General features: G+C 40.2%; 1 protein-coding gene across 5 annotated transcripts in view; it reads right to left on the reverse strand.

Annotated features, from left to right (window-relative positions):
• Positions 1-7781: 7781 nt before the first annotated feature.
• Positions 7782-20089, reverse strand: part of RFTN2 (raftlin family member 2) — a 49630-nt gene continuing 37322 nt past the window's right edge. For 2 of the 5 annotated variants that reach the window (XM_084643289.1, XM_084643291.1), the window contains exons 9-11: positions 19062-19220; positions 13470-13548; positions 7782-8492 (exon numbers count right to left, since the gene is read on the reverse strand). In XM_084643289.1, coding sequence (XP_084499415.1) covers positions 8223-8492; positions 13470-13548; positions 19062-19220 — 508 coding nt within the window. In that variant the 3' untranslated portion in view covers positions 7782-8222. The remainder of the gene's footprint in view (positions 8493-13469; positions 13549-19061; positions 19221-20089) is intronic. The other 3 variants (XM_084643290.1, XM_084643293.1, XM_084643292.1) reach the window with 3 other exon arrangements.

Consider the following 20089-nt stretch of genomic DNA (forward strand, 5'->3'; position numbering starts at 1 on the left):
CAATGCTGAGCTGTTGCTATGGCCACACTGCTGGAGGCAGGGAAGCTGGAGGAAGAGTGGAAAGGGCCTGGCCAAACCTTGAGCCTCAGGGACATGTCTAAGTGGCCTCTGGCATTTTCAAGGACAGGTGCAACCCAATCTCTTGGAGTAGGCTAGGGGTCAGGATTCAGAATGAGGTTGCACCTGGTTGTTGGCTTATAGAACCAGAAAATTGAAAAAAGAAATTAATTAGTTTTTGAAGTCCTCACTTAGATCCTGTTTCAATTATAAAAACATAAGTCAACTGTGAGTCTAAAAGTAGTCAAGCTTGTGACACATTATTGGTAAACAGAGTCAGACTGATAAACACTTCTATCTGTGTTCATTAGCAGTGTAAACTCTTTGTTACAGAGGTATCAATATGCCCTGGTCACAGAAGCCAAAATGTCATTTTACAGCTGTCTGATTTGTCATTCCTCAGCATTGACTGCCTCAGATATTGCTGCAATAGGGAAGATTTGCCATAGGCAATGTCTATTTAATCTCAATTCCCAACATGCCCGAGTTACTATGTAATTGTACCCTCGAATGAAGTTAAATAAAAGGTCTAGTCATCAGCTGCTTAAAATGCCTGCCTGCTGGCAAGTTTTCAGTAGTAGCTAGCCTATTCAGTATAGCAACAGTGCCAAAAGCTTCACAAGACCTTCATTCTTCATTGGCTCTTCTTTAACAGTCTAATGTTAACCTGAGGGGGGCCCAAATTGCAGGTCTCAAACCAAAGCTTACCAGGATGCTGTCATGTCCTCAACCTGGTCCTTTCGCGACTCATGGGGCCCCTGTTCAAACTGCTGGCCACGTGCTCCCTCCTGTATCTTTCCTGGAAGACAGCTTTCCTGGTCGCCATTACATAGGTCTTCCACAAGGATAAGGTGCAACTCTGACCGCACCTGGCCTTTCTCCCCAAGGTGGTGTTGGCCTTTCACACCAGCCAGGATATTTTCCTGCCCGTTTTTTACCCTAAACCTCATGCTACTCCCAGGAAAAGCGAATGCATTCCCTCAATGTCCACAGGGCTCTGGCTTCCTACATCAAGTGCACTAAGCCATTCAGGAAATCGACCCAGCTCTTCATTGCAGTGGCGGACTGGATGAAGGGCCTCCCCATCTCCTCTCAAAGAATTTTCTCCTGGATCAAGTCCTGCATCTGTGCTTGCTATGAGCTGGCGGGTGTGATGACCCCAGCTGTCACCGCACACTCCACTAGGGTCCAGGCCTCATCAGTGGTGTTCCTGGCCCAGGTACCGATCCAGGAAATCTGCAGGGCAGCGACTTGGTCCTCGCACTACACCATCGTCTGGCACGCCAGAGACAATGAAGCTTTCGGTAGAGCGGTACTCCAGTCAACGTTCCTTCACTCCAACCCCACCACCTAGGTAGGGCTTGGGAGTCACCTAATTGGAATCGATATGAACAAGCACTTGAAGAAGAAAAAGCGGTTACTCACCTTTGTAACTGTTGTTCTTCGAGATGTGTTGCTCATATCCATTCCAAACCTGCCCCTCTTCCCCTCTGTCGGAGTAGCTGGCAAGGAGGAACTGAGGGGGCGCTGGGTCAGCAGGGTCATATATTGAGCGTCATGCAGGCACCACTCCAGGGAGCTCCACAGCAAACCCGACAGATGCTGCTAGGGGAAAATCTTTCCAACGGCCGTGCACATGGCGCATGCACACACCTAATTGGAATCGGTGAGAGCAAGCACTCGAAGAAATAAAAGTTTTAAACAGCAAATTTTCTTACCAATACCAGCTCGATTATTGAAAATTGAAGAGGAAGTAAGCAGGAGGGGAGAAAAGATACACAGTGTCCATTAGATACTCTGGCACAGAACCAGGGAGAATTTTGAATACAATGAAGGCAATTTTGAATTAATGGGCCAAATTCAGAGGTGAATGTAAGGATGTTAAAATTAATGTAAGTGACTTACAGCAGCCTAGACGGGCAATGCTGAGGTGGAAATTACATACCACCTCTGAATTTGGTCCAGTACCTTACAACTTTAGGTCTTTAAGTGGGACACTGCCAGATTATTGAGGTTCCAAGTTTGTTTTGTTTAAAAACTGGGGCCTGAGGGTTACAAAAGCTAACAAATGTTGTTATGAAAACTTGTCTTAGAACATTTGTCATGCAGTACTGGAAGCCCAAATACAACAGCATTATGCTATTCAAACAGGAAAAGGAGTGACTCTAAACATTGATAATGTCTTCCAATACCTCACTGAGCAATTTTATTTCAAGGTGTGTCTGTCTTAATTTTTGGACATCTCTTTGCTGTGCTTTGAACATGATGGACAGCAGGAAGCAGCTGGGAGGAACTAAATATAGCCACTGAACTTCCAGTGATTTGGACCCAACACAAATCTCAGCAGAACCCCACTAGGCACTTTCCCCCAGTGCTATCCTTTGACTTTATTATTAATTTATCTTTAATGGTTTTTCAGACTGTTCAATTTTGGTGCCAGTGCTCAGGGAGAACCCACATGAATTCATATTCCAACCAAAATTTCATGGGACAGTGTGCTTTACTAAAAGTTAAAAATATAACAGCTACTTTATTATTTTTGTCCACTAAGTCTCCAATCCTGCAATGAGCTATAAAACTCATTGCTGTATCAGGGCCTAATTTTGTAATTTTATCAAAAATAGCAATCGAGTTTGGTGCAGTTTTTCTTGATAAACCTGTGCAGATTGCTCATAGTTTATTATCTTCTCAACTTGTACATTCTCTCGCTAACATTTCTTCTACCATCTTGCTAAGAATAAAAGATAGATTTACCAGAAGTAATTACTGGGACCATTCCTTTCCTCCCTTTTCTGAATATAAGTACCATATTTTTTCCAGGCCTATTTCTCCTACAGCTTCAAAAAGAATTATCAGTTTGATAAATTCTTTAGTCAATTCCATTTTGCCCTAGGAGGCATGTTATCAAAATCTGCTGATAGGTCTATCATTTTCTAAGCATTCCTGTTAGCTACCTTTTTTCACTAGTTATTTAGAATGTTTTAATTACTCCCAAATTGTCTGTGCTACTTTATATTTGGTCAAAAATAGATTTGAAAAAAGCAGCTCAGTAGCTCACCTGAACGAAGACCATAAACTCATTTTGTAATGGCTACCAAACAGCAGTAACTTTGGGTTGCTGCCGAACTGGCAATTTGGGGCCCAATTCTGCAAGGTGCTGAGTGACCTAATGTGACTGTAGTGGGAGTTGAGGGTGTGCAGAACTTTGCAGGGCAGTATTCTGAGAGGTGAAAGGCTTCGTATCTTATTACCCATCCCCATCTCAGCTGCTTTTCTTCAATCTGGACACCGGATAAGTTACTGCTTTGTTTTAAGGAACAATTTCTATCCTTCAGGCTGTGCTCTACTCTAGATCTTTTAGTCTGTATTTTATCTCCTTTAGATGAATACCACCAGTTCTGGTGACTAACTGTATTTACGTTTCTGATGTTGTTTTGTAGGGTCATCCTTTGAAAGTTCCATCTCTCTTAAGTGACCTCAAGCCTGTGGCAGGAATTTATAGGCAGATGGGGAAGAATTACGAAAGCCCTTACACTCACTGGTTATGTGGCAAAAGAAAATAAAAAGTCCTAGTATACAAGATGAGTGTTCTGAGAAAATCACGCCTGAGTTAAATAGTCTGTATACCGGGCCTCCTGCAGGGGGGAGAAGAAACTCATCTATCGTCTATTAAATGAGTGAAATACAAAAGTGCTGGGCGTCAGCACAGCTGTAGAATAGGGTTATGGGCGATGGCCTACAGCTTTACTATGTGTCAAAGGGGTTTATAGGGTTGGGAAAGGCTTCACAGAAGCTGGTAAGATATTAAAGCTGGATTATCACTAGTATCTAAGGGACAAAGACTGAGCTACAGTTAAAGCTTGCAGGAAGGAGGAGGGAATTAAACAGAGGTGATCAGATTTTATTTGTCCTGACTTTAGAGGTGTCGCTTGTCTCTCAATTAACAAACAAAACCTGTTTTTCTAAAAGTGGGGATGTGCTAAAAAACACACTCTCTGCACAAACCCCACTTACCTTCTGAAAGATCCCTTTTCCCCGACATGCAAGTGGTGTGAATCTAGCATAAACTCTGTTCAGAGTACGGAAAAATCCTCCAGTTTATGCACATGGGCAAGATAATTCTTTATTTGCATTGCTTATCTGAGATTCCAACAGCTGATCTCAGAGAAAAATTAGTTCTAAACTAGTGTATGTTATGTTAGCTTTTGTTCTTTTTTGGAGGTGAACGTATTTAACTTTACCCAGAAAGATTAATTGTGCTTAATTTAATACTCTTCAATGATAACATGTTACTTGAGGTTGCAGTTAAGTTTTATGTTCTCTAGGATTTATTTCCATTAAACTATCCCACACAGGAATACAAGTTAGCCCTTTTCCCCCAAAAGTTGGTGGACTGGAGCTTTTATAACTTGGAAAAAGCTTTAAGTTTGCATGTTACCAAATTCTTGGTATATTGTAATGATACATTTGCCTATTTCCTGTGTGTATTTAGCTGCTTCTTCAGATTTGACTGGTATACTCTTAGTATTTATTGTATATTAACTATCTTTTAATGTCATTTGTTTTTCTGGTTACAAAGTCAAGCACTCAACATAAATCTGGCATTTCCTAGCTTTTAAGTTTCCCCTTGTGTACTGATTGAAGCAGGGGTCCTGCAGAAAAAACAGCATGTGATAATACAATTAAAGACTTTACCATAACACAACATAACACAAGAATTAGGGGTCACCAAATGAAATTAGTAGGCAGCAGGTTTAAAACAAATAAAAGGAAGTATTTCTTCACATAGCGCCCAGTCAACCTGTGGAACTCCTTGCCAGAAGATGTTGTGAAGGCCAAGACCATAACAGGGTTCAAAAAAGAATCACCATAATTAATAGGCACCAGGGAGCCAAATGAAGGTTGCATTGGCAGCCCTAAAACTGGCATCTCCTAACCTGCAAGTGCTAGGCTTTGCAACCCAAACTATTTTTTAATGTAGCTTTTTTAAAGGAAAAAAGTAAAAACATTTTATGTACAACTGTAAGAACTTACACCCCCCATTCCTGCATCATTATGATAATTTGAACCCCAAACTTTCAGCAATGCAAAACAAACTACCACCTGAGCTACAGGACTAACTACATTAGCTGGCTGCAGAAGAAGGCTATTATCCTAGAGGAGGAGTGGAACTATGTGCTGGATCCCTGGAGGTGGTTGAGGAGCCTGACTTATGGTATGTTTTCACTACTCGCCGGATTGGCGGGCAGCGATGGATCCAGCGGGGATCAATTTATCATATCTAGTCTAGTCTAGACACGATAAATTGATTCCCAAGTGCTCTCCCGTTGACTCCTGTACTCCACCGCGGAGAGAAGCGCAGGCAGAGTCAACGGGGGCGCAGCAGCAGTCGACTCACCGTGGTGAAGACACCATGGTAAGTCGATCTAAGTATGTCGACTTCAGCTCCGTTATTCACATAGCTGAAGTTGCGTAACTTAGATTGATCCCCCCCCGCCCACCTCAGTGTAGACCAGGGCTTAGATTTCTCTGTCCCCTCCACTTTGGGAGGTGTAGCAAGCTCCCCAGAAATGGATGAGATGCTGGGTCTGTTTGGCTGAGGGCATGGGGGAAGCCCCATCTAAGCTCTTCCCCCAAACCCCACTGCTATAGCTACTCTGGCAGTTCCCAGTGTACCCAGTTGTGTGCGCTGCTGTGGGATGGACTTGGCTCTTAAAACTTTCGAATTCAGTTATTATTTTGACACGCTGCCAGCATTTTCCTGAGGAATTCAAGAGCGAGAAGGGAAATGGCAATTTTAAACCATTTATAACTCCGCCAAACCTGAATGGAATTTCATGGGACAAGTAAAAGGCACATCTCTAATCCAAGCATTTGGCTCTGCCAAATTTAAATACCTAGAGGTGTTACAGTTTCTCAGAACACCTGAACAAACCGGCAAGAATCTTCTACAATAGAAAAGCTGTTAGGCAGCTTACATGGAGGGGTTGTTACCAGCTCCCATTACAATAACTTTATTATCTGACGTGTGCTATTTCTTGGATTTTCTGGAAACAAACAAACAAACCACCTCACGGAATTGAATTGAACTGAAATAGCACTAAACCTTTCCCTGATTCAGTGTTGCTCATTACACAGTAATAACAAACATGTTCTCCCCACTCTGCTGGCCCCTGAGGATCCCAGTATCATTCTGTCTGTACACTGTGAATTCCGCTCTCCTACCAGTCTAGGCCAAAAGTCCCTTTGCAGTCTGTTAATGCTGTTCTCTCCATTGCTGATCTCCACTATGGCAATAGAACACAGTGGCCTTCTTTGAAGTACAAATATTTACTGGAATAAAGGCACTTCAATGGGGAGGTACATGGGATCATACAAGAGGGGGATTTTACCTAATACATCGTGTGCGCAAAGTGGTTAAAGAAAGAGAAGGGTCAGTTAAGTGAGGCCTTCCTTCCATCCAGCTGTAGTAAAAAGACCCTGATTGTCATTTAATTACATTTCCTTAGTACTGTGCCATTCTTATTTTGGCCAAATCTGTTTCCATCAGTTTAATAGGATCAATCACTAATTTCAGTTAAACAAATGCCTTGTGAAGGTGCATGTCACAGCTTGTGCTTATAATGTCCATAACAGTGTTTGAATAATGCAAGTTTTAGTTGCACTCAATCACCTTTATCATCAGCACAGACATTTTTCTTTAGCTTCCCCCATTCTCAACACTTTTCTCATTTAAAATTTTTGCATTCTCTATTAGGGATCTGGGGCAAAAAATGGGGATTTGGTCCTGCTTTGACCAGGGGGTTGGACTAGATGACCTCCTGAGGTCCCTTCCAACCCTGATATTCTATGATTCTAATTAAATGGCAACTTTCTATAGGCAATGACTGAATTACAATACCAGCCTAAAGAGCCCAACATTGATCAGAATAAAGGATGAAAGGATGTTAATTTATTTTTATACTAATGACTTGGTTCCAGAGGTTTTTAATAAACTAAATGGCTGATCAAATTAGGCAGTGACTGAATCAAGTATTATTGCAATATAGCTGCAGAAAATCATTATTAACACCTCTTCCAACACACCTACATCAATGTTAGGGTCTTTTAGTACTCAAGCCTCTTGAGCTACTCTCCTTGAGGATGCTGATCTATAATAGTTTTCATAATTACCTCTGCAAGCAAGACTCTTCCAGCCAGGAACTTTATGAACAGGTGAATACATTTTACACACACTGATTAGGTATTCAGTTGAGACATAGCTTTTATATTTTCATATATGAGCCAAGGGGTCAAATTTTGCCTCTCCACATGACTGCCCCCAAAACAGAGCTATATACACGCAGCATTACTGTGCATCCATAATCTTACTGGTAGCACTCTCTGCATAGCCTTCCAAATGACCTGTTTCTATTAACTGGCAAGGTAATACTTAGTTGTGCTGACTATGCCCTGGGAGGTCCTTTGTCTTAGCTTTGGATTGTCCCTGACAGCTCCTTTATTTTAGATGGAACTGAATAAGGGCAGAAAACATCCACCCCACACACTCCCATTGCCCTTGGTTTTAACGGTGTGCACACATGCAAGCTGGAATGTGGCTTTGTGTGTTAGGTACATCCTGCTATAGTACTCTCATTGAGACTGAAAGTGCAGCACTGAAATTTCTAGGTTTAACAGGTTCTGGATTTAGGCAAGGCAAATAAACTGAAAATTGCAATTAAAACTTAAAAGGACAGTCAAGTATTTTATAGTTAACTTTTTAAAATCCTCTAACATTTGTGATACTCTTTTAGAAAAATACCATTTCCCTCTACTTGTGGAAAGCATTGTTTTCCCACTCCACTGTCTCTTAGACCACAAGCCATAACTGATCTGCCAGGTTTTCTTCCCTGTTGTTTATAAGCATCATTGAGAATATCACCAGTGAAGTTAGCAGAGTTCTAGAAATGCAATGTTCCATTAAGAACAGACATAAACCCACAGTATTTTACAGTAGTAGTATTATTTGCTAACAGTATAACTCTAGAAAGAAGCAAAAGATATATAAACATGAGTCTGGGAAAACCAAAGGATTATACAAATGCATATAAAGTAATGTAGTAAATTCAGTCTTTACATTTGTTTTAATTATTTACAGTTCCCTCCAATACAAGTTACTTACTTGGTCACATACATGTGACCTGAGTGGCTCCATCTTCCTGCTCGAACTGTCCATCATCCAGTTCCCTTAACACACTATCGCTGCTATTGAATCCTGAGAAGCTTTCATATGGGGCAGATCCCTCCTTGCTCCAACATGGTTTAAAAGGAGACAGATGAAACTCATCAGGTGGATGCCCACTTTCTGCAGGGCGAGATGTAGCTGTGTCTAATCCAATACTTCTGCTAGAGACTTTGCCTTTCTCGTCACTTCTGAGCTGCCTTGTGGATTTCTTCTGAAACACAAGAGATGTTTGAGCATTGAGTTAAATAGAACAGGCAAAAAACTGAGTTAGAACCTGGATTTCGGAATGAACAGCTAAAAGGATTAAAAAGGTTCCACACCAAAAAGGTATGAATTTAATTTAAGGAGTAGTTACAGAGGAGATTTATGTGACACCACAGGAATTTTTTGTTCCAGAATATAGCTGCCCTACATTACAAACTCCTTTGGAGTATAGAAATGAGAAATAAATATAAAGAATAAAACTTAAGAAATAATTTATTCAGTTTGAGAAAGAAGAAAGTAATTGCCTCAGATCAAAAGGCAAGCAAAGACACTGTACAGGACCAAGGTTAGAGCAAGCACACGGACCCATGTTAACAGAAAGTAGCTGTTATATTATTTATCACTTATATAGCACTTTACAGATTCAGAGCCATTTACAAACATTAACCAACTATTTCTCATTTCACCCCTTTGAATAGGCATAATTATTTCTATTTTGTAGTTGAGAAAACTGAGGCACGGATAGGTTAAATGAGTTGGCCAAGATCACACAAAGTCAGTGTCAGAGCAAAGATGAGAACACAGGAGTTCCTGACCCCTTGTGCCATTCTCAAACCATTAGACAGAATTAATTCTCTCCTATACAGTTTGAACTGCACCCCTTTTTCCTGCACCCCTTCTGAAACTATTAAAAAATGTCCCTTTTGGCTAAAGGAAAGGGATGTGGAGGTGATTGATACATGACAGACTGTGAATTAAGACGAAAGGGAAGTAGTGGCCCCTGAAGAAAGAGAAGGGAAATAGGTTTTGTTTGGCTGCCTCAGTGAGGCGGTGGCGAGGCCTGCACGAAAGGAAGGAAAAAAGTAAAATAAAACTTTGTGTATGGGTCAGTGTCAGAGCTTTATCATTCAAGGTTGCTTTTCTGACTTAGCTGCACCACCCTCTGAACCATTTGCCGAGGGAAACAAATGTTATAACTCTGATTAGACAAAAAACATTAAAATAATATGGCCCTGTAATCCAAGAGGCCATTGAAATATTACACCTCTTCAGGTAAAGTAAGGAAATCATGGGCCAGACAAAACTCTACCATCCCATCATAAAGCCTGAAGTGGGGGAGAGAGGAAATGGACAGTTCCTAATTAATGCTTTCTTCAGAGTGGGGGGGAGGGGGCCTGTGGAGCCACAGGACAAGTTTGGGGCATTTTCCCCAAAACCGTGCAGATGCTTGCTGCTGAGAAAAGTAAGCTGCATATACCAGCCGCTATCTGGGGTTGGGCTTCCACACCCTTTGCAGTAGAAGGGAGGACAGGGGCTGATATTTACAGTGTTGCCAACTCTCATGACTTTTACTATGAATGCTGTGATATTTGGTGTTTTTCTTAAAGCCCCTGCTGCTAGAATCATGTTATTACCTGGTAATCTCAACTTTCTTAGAAAACAAAAATAAAGTGCATTTCTAGCCCTTATAGTTGCAGAGAAAAGCTTAAAACTTGTGAACCCTAAAGACTCCAATATGAGAAAGCAAATAAAAAGAACCTCAAAATTACTGATTTTAAAATTTCATGATTTTTAAGCCAATCTCATGGTTTCTGGAGCTTGACTCATTATATTTAAATGATGGAATAGGCAATACTAAGGCTGTTTATTTACTTTGTGTCATTCAGCCAGTTTAAACACTGAAGTAACCTAGTCAGTTTCACTTTCTGACTGTCAAGGGCTATATTGTGCTGGAATGTTGAGCTGCAAATGCTTTAGGGGGATGTTTAGACCCAAACAAAAAAACTGTTTCCATCAGAATTTTATTTTTAAACAACAGACAATTCTCTTGTTTTCATAAAGCCTACATTTTGGGCCTAAAGAGGTTTCTTGAAAAACTACAGCTTCAACATAATGCAAACTTCACAACAGCCATCAGAAAAAAGACATAGGAATAAAATATAAGTCAAAGTGTAATCCTCAGCACCATGGAGGTCACCTAGGTCTCTCTAAGCAAAAAGAAACATTAATTTGCCAGTGTTTAATACCTCACGTATATCAGATTATAACTAGCCCATGCAAGGATCACCTTAATGAGAATTTATTCATGAAGGGTTTCTAGGGCAGAGGTTAAAAATGGAGAATGCTTCAGATCTCAATAACTGAGTTTATACCTGAAATCTATCTGCATAGTACACAGCTTGAGAGACAGATTACATTAGTCAGGCAGAATTAGTAAACATATGGATTTCATCCCTTAAATGGAGGTATATAGAGTTAAGAATTGTTTGGTTGCTAATCCATGGTCATTTTGTTGAAATGATTTATCCTTTATGACATTTTGTCTCTTTAGTCAAGTTTAAGATTTAGACAAAAATCAGGTTATAAATGGAAAAAACAGGAAAAGTTTAGAAAATGCTATTCAGCTCCAGACTGAACCACTTACTCATTCCACACTGAAATGACCTCAGTGCATTGAGATTTCCTGCTAGAGAAACAAAACATTCATCAGTGCTAGAAGGGGCATGTGTATTTAGATACTGAGTTCTTTTATGTTTTAAATACACTGGTCCCATATGAGAATAGGTAGATACACATCAACTATTCCTTATTTACAGACTTCCTGTACATTAATATTTAAGCCAAGGCATTCAGATTACAATGAAATAAAAGAATGGCTACAGCACACCCTCTCCTTATGGTTCTTTAACTCAAAGGATGTAAAGGTCATCTAACTGCTGATTGTCACAAGATTAGGTGATGCAGAGAATTTAAACGGGTGGGTACAAATGTCTCCTGTCTTGAACTTCAAGCACGTTTACAAGATTGATCAGTCACTCAGATGGATTATTTTTAACAAACTATATAGTTTACTTGGCTTGTAAACCTCTCACAGTGGGAACCTGTCTTAATTGTTCTATAATTGACCATGAGCAGCTATGTTGCTTTATAGGTCATGGTGAAGATAATAATAATAATTAACAGTAGTGTGTGTGGTGTATTACAGATATACAGGAAGACAAGGTCCTTGAGAGATTATTTACAATCCAAATTATACAGAATGCAGAAAAAAAAACACAGGGAAAGGAAAAGTTCAGAAAAGTCACATAGTTTGGTTTGTTAACAACTAACACTGATTTGGAACAAACAAGATGTCCTTTTAAAAAATTTAATGAGATAAATTATTAAGAGTTTAATGTCAGGCATGAGAAGAGTAAATAACAGGATTTGAAGAGTATAACTGAGGATGTTTGGCGTACTGGAGGAAGGAAACTGTTCCAGACAAAGGGGCAGTGTGAAAAAAGTTGCAAAGCAACAAGCTGGAGACTAAAGACAAAGGGTGCATTAAAAACTGAGGTGCTGGCAAAAACTAAGAGGAGGAATATGTTGAAGCCTATTGAGATGTAGGCAAGGGCGACAGCATACAGAGTCTTGAAGGCAAGGAGTTCATACTTTGAGTAAAGAGACAAGAAAGCAGTGAAAGGATTAAAAAAATGCAAGTATGTAGATAAAGAGAATGTGACATTATTGGAGATAACAATTTGAGCTGTATATATTTATTTAAGTGGAAAGGGAGGGACAAGAGGCAGGGTGCTTTTGCATCAACAGTTTTAGGTAATGATTTTTAGTTTCATACAGAAGCAAACTAGGATTTGAAATCAGGGAATAAAGAGTGATAGAATGAGCCTTAACTATAGAAAGTTAGATGCAGGTTTCTGGAGGATATTAGCAGTTGTCTCAGTAATAGGTTGCATTGTGGTTTTTTAGTTTAGTTTAGTTTTTCCCCTTCTTGACTGGTTTGCATTTTATTTCAATTTTTCTGTAGCAATGCAGTTAGTTAATAAGTGAAGCAGTACATGGATGAAAACAATATCTTGTATATAGCCTAAAAGCTATTATTTAGACTGAAATATTGTTTCCAGAGTTAATCACTTCTCTGGTTGGATATCCTGTAGCTTGTTCCATCAAGAACTTTGGAAAGCCTTTCAGTGCACTGCAACCATACAAATTCTGCTGGTATTCCACATCAAAAAGAAAACTTCATTCTGATCTCAAAACTCATTGAGAAGAATATGCAAGTGATAACATAATCTTTAGGTGAGCTGTGTGACAGGACCTGTTACCACATGAAAAAAATGTGTTAACAATAAAAGACCTAAAAGTAGCCCCTGCAGCAGCTGAAGTTCAGCTGCTCCCTGTTCCATTTGGGAAACTCCCTCCTTGTAGCAGCACTATAAAAGGCACATTGAGCATTATACAGCTGGTGGTAATAATCACATGCTGTCAAGGGCCAGAGTTGCACCAGCAGTTGCAGATATGGAGTGCAGTAAATTCTGGCATCCACACAGCCCCAGCAGGGAAGGCAGGACAAATCCTGCACTGGTGAGCTCTCCTTTGCCAAATAGCTTTGTAAATCTCTACCATGGACCTTCCCTTTTATTTTCTTTCTGGCTTTCATGTGCAGGTCACACTTTCCCCCTAGCTAGATTTGCCTCTACTTTGAGCTAGCATTCTCAGCCTTGTAAGATGCTGCAGAAATGTTCATCTGTATCCAGCCCCAAATTAGCAACTTCACAGATAAACATTATTGTAATAGTTTTGTGTGATATAATAAGACAACTTCCCTGTGTCCATCTGTGTTGACAACTCCATTAGCCTCCCAGAATCTCAGAGTCGTTGGAGTCATATTTGAACCCTCCCTGTCCTTCTCTCCTCACATCCAAGCTGTCACCACATCCTGTACTAATCTCCCACTCCCTCTCTGATCCTGGTCCATGCCCTGATTATCTCTTGCCTAGACTAGCATAACTCAGACCTCCTCCCAGACCTGAAGAGCTCTGTGTAAATTCAAAAGCTTGTCTCTCTCACCAACAGAGTTGGTCCAATAAAAAAGGTATTAACTCACCTCCCCTTCTACCTCCTCTCTCTGACTTTAGCCACCAAAAGCTGTCCATATTCAACTATCTCCTTATACTGACTCAGTAAGAACATAATCTTTACTCACCTCTGGGGTCTGGGTGTTTGAATTCCACATAACAGGTCTCTGAAGGAAAACAACTTGCTTTGTGGCCAGATTTCCTTCACTGCAAATTAAAGCAGATAATTTGAGTGTTTTTAGAGGGAATAACATTTGTAACTTGCTTTTGATTTATCTAGACTTTCAGGATAACTACATTTTATGATGCACACACAACATATGCTATAGAAGGCGTTGGAAGTATCGCCTATAATTAAGGTTGTCTAACACTTTCTTATATAGGCCCTGTTTTCAGTTGCTTTTAATTTTGCCAGACTTTAACCATTTGGGCTGAAAATTTCCATGCCAGTCCTTGTGTTGGCCTGAAGTTTTTTGGAAAGTTTTAGATGAAATAATGCAGTCATTTATGAGGCAGAGATTAGGGAAAATGTTGTCTTGCCCATGTTAAAAAATTCTTACAAACTCCTTTATTGAGAAGCTGTAATGATGCCATAGGTTAGCGCAGGGACTTGAAATTTGGCTGACGGTGGTGGAAAAATGGGGTGTCCTTGTGGCAGGAATGTTCCTTTTATTGCCCCATGAAAATCTAAGATATAAACTTCTGAAAAGTGCAGCTCACACATGCCGAATAGAGATTTGTTAGAGTTTGTCAATATCATTCTCCAAAAATTTTGTCTGCACTTAGCATTCCCCATACTCTCACAGCTCCTATGTATTGACTATAATGAGCATGCTCCTTCTCCACAGAACAACTGAGCATGCTCTATCCCCGGGTTTGGACAATGGAGAGGAGGACGTTTCCTTCAATTAATCACTGTTCCCGGCCGCTGGGGGCTGTTGTGGCACCAGAACTGACAGTAGAAAGATTCTCTCTCTCTCTCTCTCCATGCTCCTGCTGCTAGTGCCTAGGCAGTGAAGAGGAAGCTACCTGATCTGAAGGAATACAGAGAGGTGAGGAGCAAGTTGGGGGTAGGGATGGATCGATGCAGAGGGGATCAGAGAAAGAGAATAGTGGGTACAGAGACAGAAGGGTCTATAGGTCACTAAACCACACTCCCTCTAAAACCTGGAATCGAATCCAGGATTCCTGAGTCTCCACATTCCTCTGTTGTCAAATAGCTGTTAAACACACTGGCTAAATCTGTCTCTCATCACCCTCTAGTGGCTGAGTCACATAGAGGATAATAGCCTACTATTGCTGCCAGTTTCAGTTAGCTCATGTGGTAGAAGCCTGTATACTCACAGACAATCTTAAATCTGGCATTTCCTAATTTTTTAGTACTTAGTTTTGCAACCTGAACATTCATATAGTTTGTTTTTGTATGCAACACACACATATACACACACATCTATGTAAATGCATTTTGTACGTGTGTGATTGTGAACACCTCTAATAAGTTTTCACCTCTGAGAATGATTAACTTTGCATATTAAGACTTTGTCATTTATTCTTTTTTCTCCCCTGTGACATTCCCAAACCAACTATCATCATGGCACTTTAACCTTCCCAAAGATAGCTGGGGAACTCGAATCCTTCTGAAATGATTTTCAGGAGTGCTCACTAGATTAGTAGGCAGGGGCTGCTTTGTGACTGATGTTGACTGAGCAACAATTTTTATTATGCATGAAGGTCTCTACGGGCTTGTCCGCATAGTGTGGTGGTGCTCATCAGTGCACAGTTCTAATGTACTCCCATGTGTTGTGCACTAAGTGGCCCGTGTAGACCCTGCTGGTGTTCACTAAAAGTTCCCTAGTGTGCATTAATGTAGTACTGTTTGAAATGGGTCTATATTAACACGCACTAGGGAATTTTTAGTGTGTGCCAGCAGGGTTTACACAGGTCAGCTAGTGAGCCACGCGTTGGTGTGCATTAGAATTCACACCCCTCTGGTGTGCACTACTGCCCCACATAGACAAGCCCTAATGTATTTGCTACTGTGTACTACCAAGTTCTTCTGTGGAACAACAACAACAAGAAGTATGAGAAGAATCACCAGCATTTTCTAAGATACATGGTGAGTGCCCAACCTAGAATATCAATAGTTATTGATGCAATTAATTTATACATAACTCAGCATTTTTAAAGATGGCAGCGGATAATGGGATTGACTCTAATCACCTTTTAGCATGACCGTAACTCCCAGCGGTAAGGGGAAAAGAAGGATATTTCTCATTCAGGATAGAGTTCATTTAAAATTGCTTTGATAGAAGAGCTATTTTATGCTTTCAGGAGGAGATGTTAACAAAAACGCTACATTGCCATTTTCAAAGCACTGTTCAGATAAACGTTTGAACTTGAATTTATTTAAAACATCCATCTGAGATTTAATTCCAACAGTATCTTTCTTCATGATGAGCTAGGACATGCCATTATACTATTTTTATATTATTCAGGACTCCTCTGATTGAAAGAAGTCAGACAGTTATACTTATTCTGCATTCTTTCTTCATTATAAGCATTTTTCTTTGCCCACATATTGTATATACTCCAGGCTGTTGTTTCACTACATGAAGAAATTAATTAGCTCAGATACTTGTAAAAGAAATAAATGCCATGTATTTTCTGTTATTCCATACTCTGATTATTATACACTGGACCAAATAATTGTGTTCTCAGGTACACGGGTGTAAATTTCAGTTACGGTGGACTACCTCCACTGACTTCAATGAAGATGCTTTGCATTCACACCAATGTAAGAACTGAGCCTTTCCTATAATTTAAAAAAATTGGACTCAAAAGAGGAAATTCATCCCTTCTCACTGTGTTTCTGCCTTCTCTTTATTCTTTAAAAGAGAAATGATCCTAATCATCAAGGGGTGCACAAATCTCAAAATGTAGCTGAACTCCACAGCCACCTGTGTACTCTGGAACTCAGCTCTTCAGTGATTCACTTACATGGTAGCATGCTAGGGAGAGAGGAGAGTTTGTGATTAAGTACTAACCGTCTCTAAGGTGCCACAAGTACTCCTTTTCTTTTTGCGAATACAGACTAACACGGCTGTTACTCTGAAACCTGATTAAGTACAGTGGGAATCTATGGATCAAAGTAGTAGCTGAAATCCAACTGAGCCTGGATAACCTATACCCTGACTGTGGGCTGTGAGGTGGAGAATTTTATCTTTTCTTTTGCATTTACTCGGGCTTTTCATGGGAGAGTACAATTTCACCCACACTAAATGTTATGTGTGTATTTATTTTAACACCCCAGTGATTTTCAGGGCAATTTAACGTGATCTTAAAAGATGTCTGTGAATTCACTACAAAGCTGAGACATCTTTTGTGGTTGACACTTAGGATCTCTCTGTGGCGCAGCAGAGTATCTTTGATGTGACCTTTGATTTAGCTGGAACAGCCCAATAGTTTCTAGGATTGCCTGCACTATGTAACATTTGAAATTATTTTCTATTTGTTCACATGCTGCCCAGATTGTCTAACTAGTACAATACTGTCCTGTTATCAGCCTGCCAAGATAAGCTGACTTTAACGAATCCTATGGCTCATGATTGTCAAGGGATGCTGAAAGTATGAGACACCGGTTACAGTGTATCTTTGTTCCCCTCACATGTTCCTGAAATGTAAAAAACATATTGACTTTTATTTGTATGCATGCAGTTAAATATAAATGCAGAAGCAAAGAGAGTTGGATGAGTAAATTCCACTTCAGAAATTGTTATATATTAGGAATTATCTACTATAATGTTTAAAGATATTCAAAATGATAAATCCATCTTACTGGAAGTTCCAAGTGTCAGTGTTTCTACTTTAGCACTTTACTGCTATAGTGTTAACATTCACGTTTCAGTCTTTTTAATGTTGCTCGTGAAAGTCAATGGGACTTTCTCTCTTTCCCCTTCCTTTCTCTAACAAACTTATAGACAGACACAGTTAAAACCAAACACACTCCACTGCACACAATGCATCCGATGAAGTGAGCTGTAGCTCACAAAAGCTTATGCTCTAATAAATTTGTTAGTCTCTAAGGTGCCACAAGTACTTTTCTTTTTATGGATACAGACTAACACGGCTGCTACTCTGAAACTTCTCCCCTGGGGAGAGGATCAGAGAACAGACACATGACAGATATTAGTCACGTTGCTTAGTGCAATGCTGGAATGTGCTCAGATACTAGGGTGAATCATATGGTATACAACAGAATAGTGGTCCTAAGTCATTTAGGTGCTTTTGAAAATCCCACGCTAAATGAATTTACTACTGATGAAAGGTGCCAGATGGACAGCCCTAGTCTGGTGGCCTCTATGAAATCACAAAACAGCTGCAGCGTGATCTGTAGGAATGCAAGTTGCCCCACTACTGTACATAAACCCTACCCACAATGGGCTGCCTGTGTGCTGAGGGGTCAGTTCTGTCTCTGCCCCCTTTGCTGAAACTCTGCAGTGGAACCATGGCAAGGGCACATTGTTTAGGATCTTCCGTCTCCAGTGAGCGATGGGGTGGACTCGGTATTTGGCCTTTAAAGCTGTTTCATTCTGCTGGTCTACAGACTCAGTACTGTATTGGTTCATGTTCAGAAGGAAAGTTTTCACAACTATAAGAGCTAGAAACTTAATTTTTAAAAGCAATTAAAGCTTATGTTTTGCAGAAATTGATAAGGCCACAAGATAAGTGCTGGTACCACCATGGAAAGGCCCATTTTGACCCAATCCAGGTCTTTAACAAATGTCCTCAGATTCCCTTTGTGGCTCTGTATCTGCTTATACTTTAATGAATAGAAAACACTGGAAATGGCATATTTTGCTGGTGACTAAAAACTGTTTCTTGGTAGGAACTGGGCAGTAACAGGGCCAATGTGAGAAGTTTGCACTGCTACTTCTGTGGATAAAAGGTGTCAACTGAGCAGCTATTATAAGCTCTAAATCCACAATAAAATAATAATAATAATAATGGCTCAGACCATTTCCTATGTGGGAAATACTTTCATAGGAAACTTTTACATAGGGGAAGAAGAAAATATATTACTATTTTTGGAATCACCAGATACCAAACAGTAACATAATTATTTTTGCTGTATACAAATCCGTTCTGGATAACATGCAATGAGGCTTCTATGTGTATAATAAAATGTGCTGAAATATCTGGGAGGGACACAGTATTTTATCCATAGCACCTGCCCCCCAATAAAAAAAGGTTGAATATCACTTTAATGACTGATTCTGGACTTAAGTAAATTTGTCCACTTTTAATAAAGCAAGATAAATGAGCTTCTGTTCCAAACTCACCATTTCCTTTATTTAATGATGAAATCCCTACACTTTTTTTTTGCGGGGGGGCGGGGAAGAGAGAGTAAAGGTCCCAGTTGTCTATGCCCAGGTGACTACTACTGGAAGATAAGTGGTAAGGTGGAACAGCAGCATGCACAGCCTTATTTAAAATGGCCACTGCTATATATCGGTGACTGTTTCACATACTCATAGTTTTGCCTTTGCACACTTTTCTTGGATGGGGAAAATAAACAATCTTAACAGACTCTGTGTTGAGGAATACAGCCCTCTGGAGGGGATGAAACTGTCAGTTTCCCCAAGCTACTAATGCTTCTTGATCTGGGAGTTGCTTAGCTTCATGACCAGCTTGAATTAAGAGGAGAGTCAAATACTACAGACCTCTGGTGTGACCAACCAGTCTGTTTCTCAGGGTCTTCATGCATCTTGGTTGGGATTTGGTCTGAGAGCTTCCTGGCTCTTACTCCCTGGAGTAGGGAGTTAGTAGCTCCTTCCTTTGGAGAGTATGTATGCACTGCAGTTGGGAGCGTGATTCCCAGCCTAGGTAGACAGACACATGCTAGCTGTACTTAAAAATAAATAAATAAAAAATAGCAGTATGGATGTTGTGGCACAGACTAGCCCAGGGAGACATGTGGGCTTGTACTTGGGTATAGGCATGCCCCAAAAGGCCCCCACCCACACACTTCCCTCCTGCTTAAATGCCTGCCTCAAGGATACGAGGTGGGAATCCTCTCTTTCAGGTTGAATGGTTTCTCTAGCATGGGGCAGGGCCTCTGCCTGATTTAGAACTTGTACATCCCATCTTGTATACAGGAATGGAAAAACAAATAATATTAAGCTTTTAAATGTTTAAACTCTGATCAAGAAAAGGGGAGATGGTGAATGCTGGGTAGGTAACAGGCAAACTAACAATTTTTAAAGTCCAGCCTTATTGAAATGCTGCACACAACAAAACAGCCATGGGCTTAATTCACAACAGAATTGAATGACAGTGGGATGGCCACAGAATTTAAATTAGAAAGAGAAAAATACATAAAATGAGCTATTTCAAGTTTTCCTCTCATTCCCAAGTTCCCTCTTTCTCCTAGGCCCAATGCATTATGAGAACTTAGGTTAAATAATAAGTGACAATACACTAATTACAGCAATGTCATTTTTTTTGCACTATATTTGCTTTCTGGTGCTTGTAGACTGTCTGTCCTGCTCATTTTCAGGGACTGCAGTAATCAGTGAGGGGAAATAAAGGTCACTATAAAGTAAAGCTGCTGAAATTTCTGTAGGGGAGATGTTTTTCCTTTTTTTTTTCCCCCCAGTGTCCTTTTTGGCAGGGTGGTCATGGGAGAGCAGCACAGAGACTATTTTGTTAATCCCACTGGCAATTTGTTTGTCTGTTTATGGTGTGTGGG

The sequence above is a fragment of the Lepidochelys olivacea genome (assembly GCF_965140295.1).
Source record: "Lepidochelys olivacea isolate rLepOli2 genome assembly, chromosome: 11".
Taxonomy (NCBI): Eukaryota; Metazoa; Chordata; order Testudines; family Cheloniidae; genus Lepidochelys; species Lepidochelys olivacea.